At 36.9% G+C, this 1,152-nt stretch overlaps 1 protein-coding gene across 1 annotated transcript; it reads left to right on the top strand.

Moving 5' to 3' along the window:
* Window positions 1–208: 208 nt before the first annotated feature.
* On the top strand, window positions 209–718 carry LOC149236029 (pentatricopeptide (PPR) repeat protein). The gene has a single exon (XM_089368751.1). The coding sequence runs from the start codon at window positions 209–211 to the stop codon at window positions 716–718; it is 510 nt and encodes a 169-aa protein (XP_089224877.1).
* Window positions 719–1,152: the final 434 nt, after the last annotated feature.

Here is a 1,152-nt window from a genome sequence, read left to right as displayed (position 1 = left end):
GGAAGCTTTGCACAAGGCAGGTGAAGGTGATCAGTTACTTCTCGAGATACACCCTCATCTTTCCCATGAAGTTAACCAGGACAGAGGTTGCAGACTTTTTCCGAAGCATAGTGACGTTGATCAGAAGAATCTTCGTATTGATAAAGATATTCTTTAGATCCTTTTACATCGAAGGAATTTCACAGTGGTAGAGAGTTTACTTGAGGAGATGTCAATAAAGGGTCTCAGTTTAGATGTTAGGATTTTGACAGCTATTATTCGAGCTTGTTCTGCAAATGCAAAACTTAGAGGTGCATTAACATCATACCAATATGGCAGAAAGTTGGAGATACAGTTTGATCTAACTGTATATACTAGTCTGTTTGGAATTCTAATACGACATAAATTACATGAAAAGGTTATAGGAATTGTTGATGAGATGATACAGAAGGGTGTCAATCCTGGAACTTATATTCTTTCAGTGCTAATTAGGAAATTTGGGTGTGCTGGTTTGTGTGATGCAGCTCAGAAAATTTTTGACAGTATACCTGATGAACAGAATGCAGTCACATATACTGCTCTCATTGATGCTTTTATAAGTGCAGGCAGTGTAGAAAAAGCCATTGAAATCTATGAAACAATGAAAAGAAATGGCGTGAAGCCTGCAACAGGAACATACAAAGTGTTGCAGTTAGGATTAGAAAAGGCTGGTAGATATCAGGAAGCAAAAGTTTTCTAGCAGAAAAGATTGACGCCGAGAACTTATTTCCCTGCAAGCATTAGCATAGAGTCTAGGGAAACTGAAGAACAGAATTTATGCAATGTTCTTTTTGATAATGATTCTCATATCTACGGTTAACAGCCTTTTCAAAGTCTTCTTTTGTTTGTGCACCTTAGGCACTCTATATATTGATTGTCAAATTACGAAAGCTTTTCATCTTGCCAAATGAATCTGAGCTTCCACCATATGCATCCATGCTTACCAGCAAAACCAGGGAGGTATTCTTTTAAATGTTGTAAGCTTAATGTTGCTTTTAAATGTTTTCGATGGCAGATATCCTATGCCCTACATTGCCGAATTTTCATATCTAGCTTTGGCAATTTTTGTTTACCTGGATGATATATTAATATTCAGCGATACATGGGATGAACATTTTCAGCATCTATACAAGT

The sequence above is a fragment of the Pinus tabuliformis genome, chromosome 8 (assembly GCF_031772625.1).
Source record: "Pinus tabuliformis cultivar Carrire ecotype Pingquan chromosome 8, CPIR1, whole genome shotgun sequence".
Classification (NCBI taxonomy): Eukaryota; Viridiplantae; Streptophyta; class Pinopsida; order Pinales; family Pinaceae; genus Pinus; species Pinus tabuliformis.
The sequence above is the reverse complement of the archived record's forward strand: the minus strand, read 5'-3'. Positions and strand labels throughout refer to the sequence as shown.

Bases quoted from the DNA above. Each gene is read 5' to 3' on its own strand.
- LOC149236029 (XM_089368751.1), top strand. From the start codon at position 209: ATGTCAATAAAGGGTCTCAGTTTAGATGTTAGGATTTTGACAGCTATT.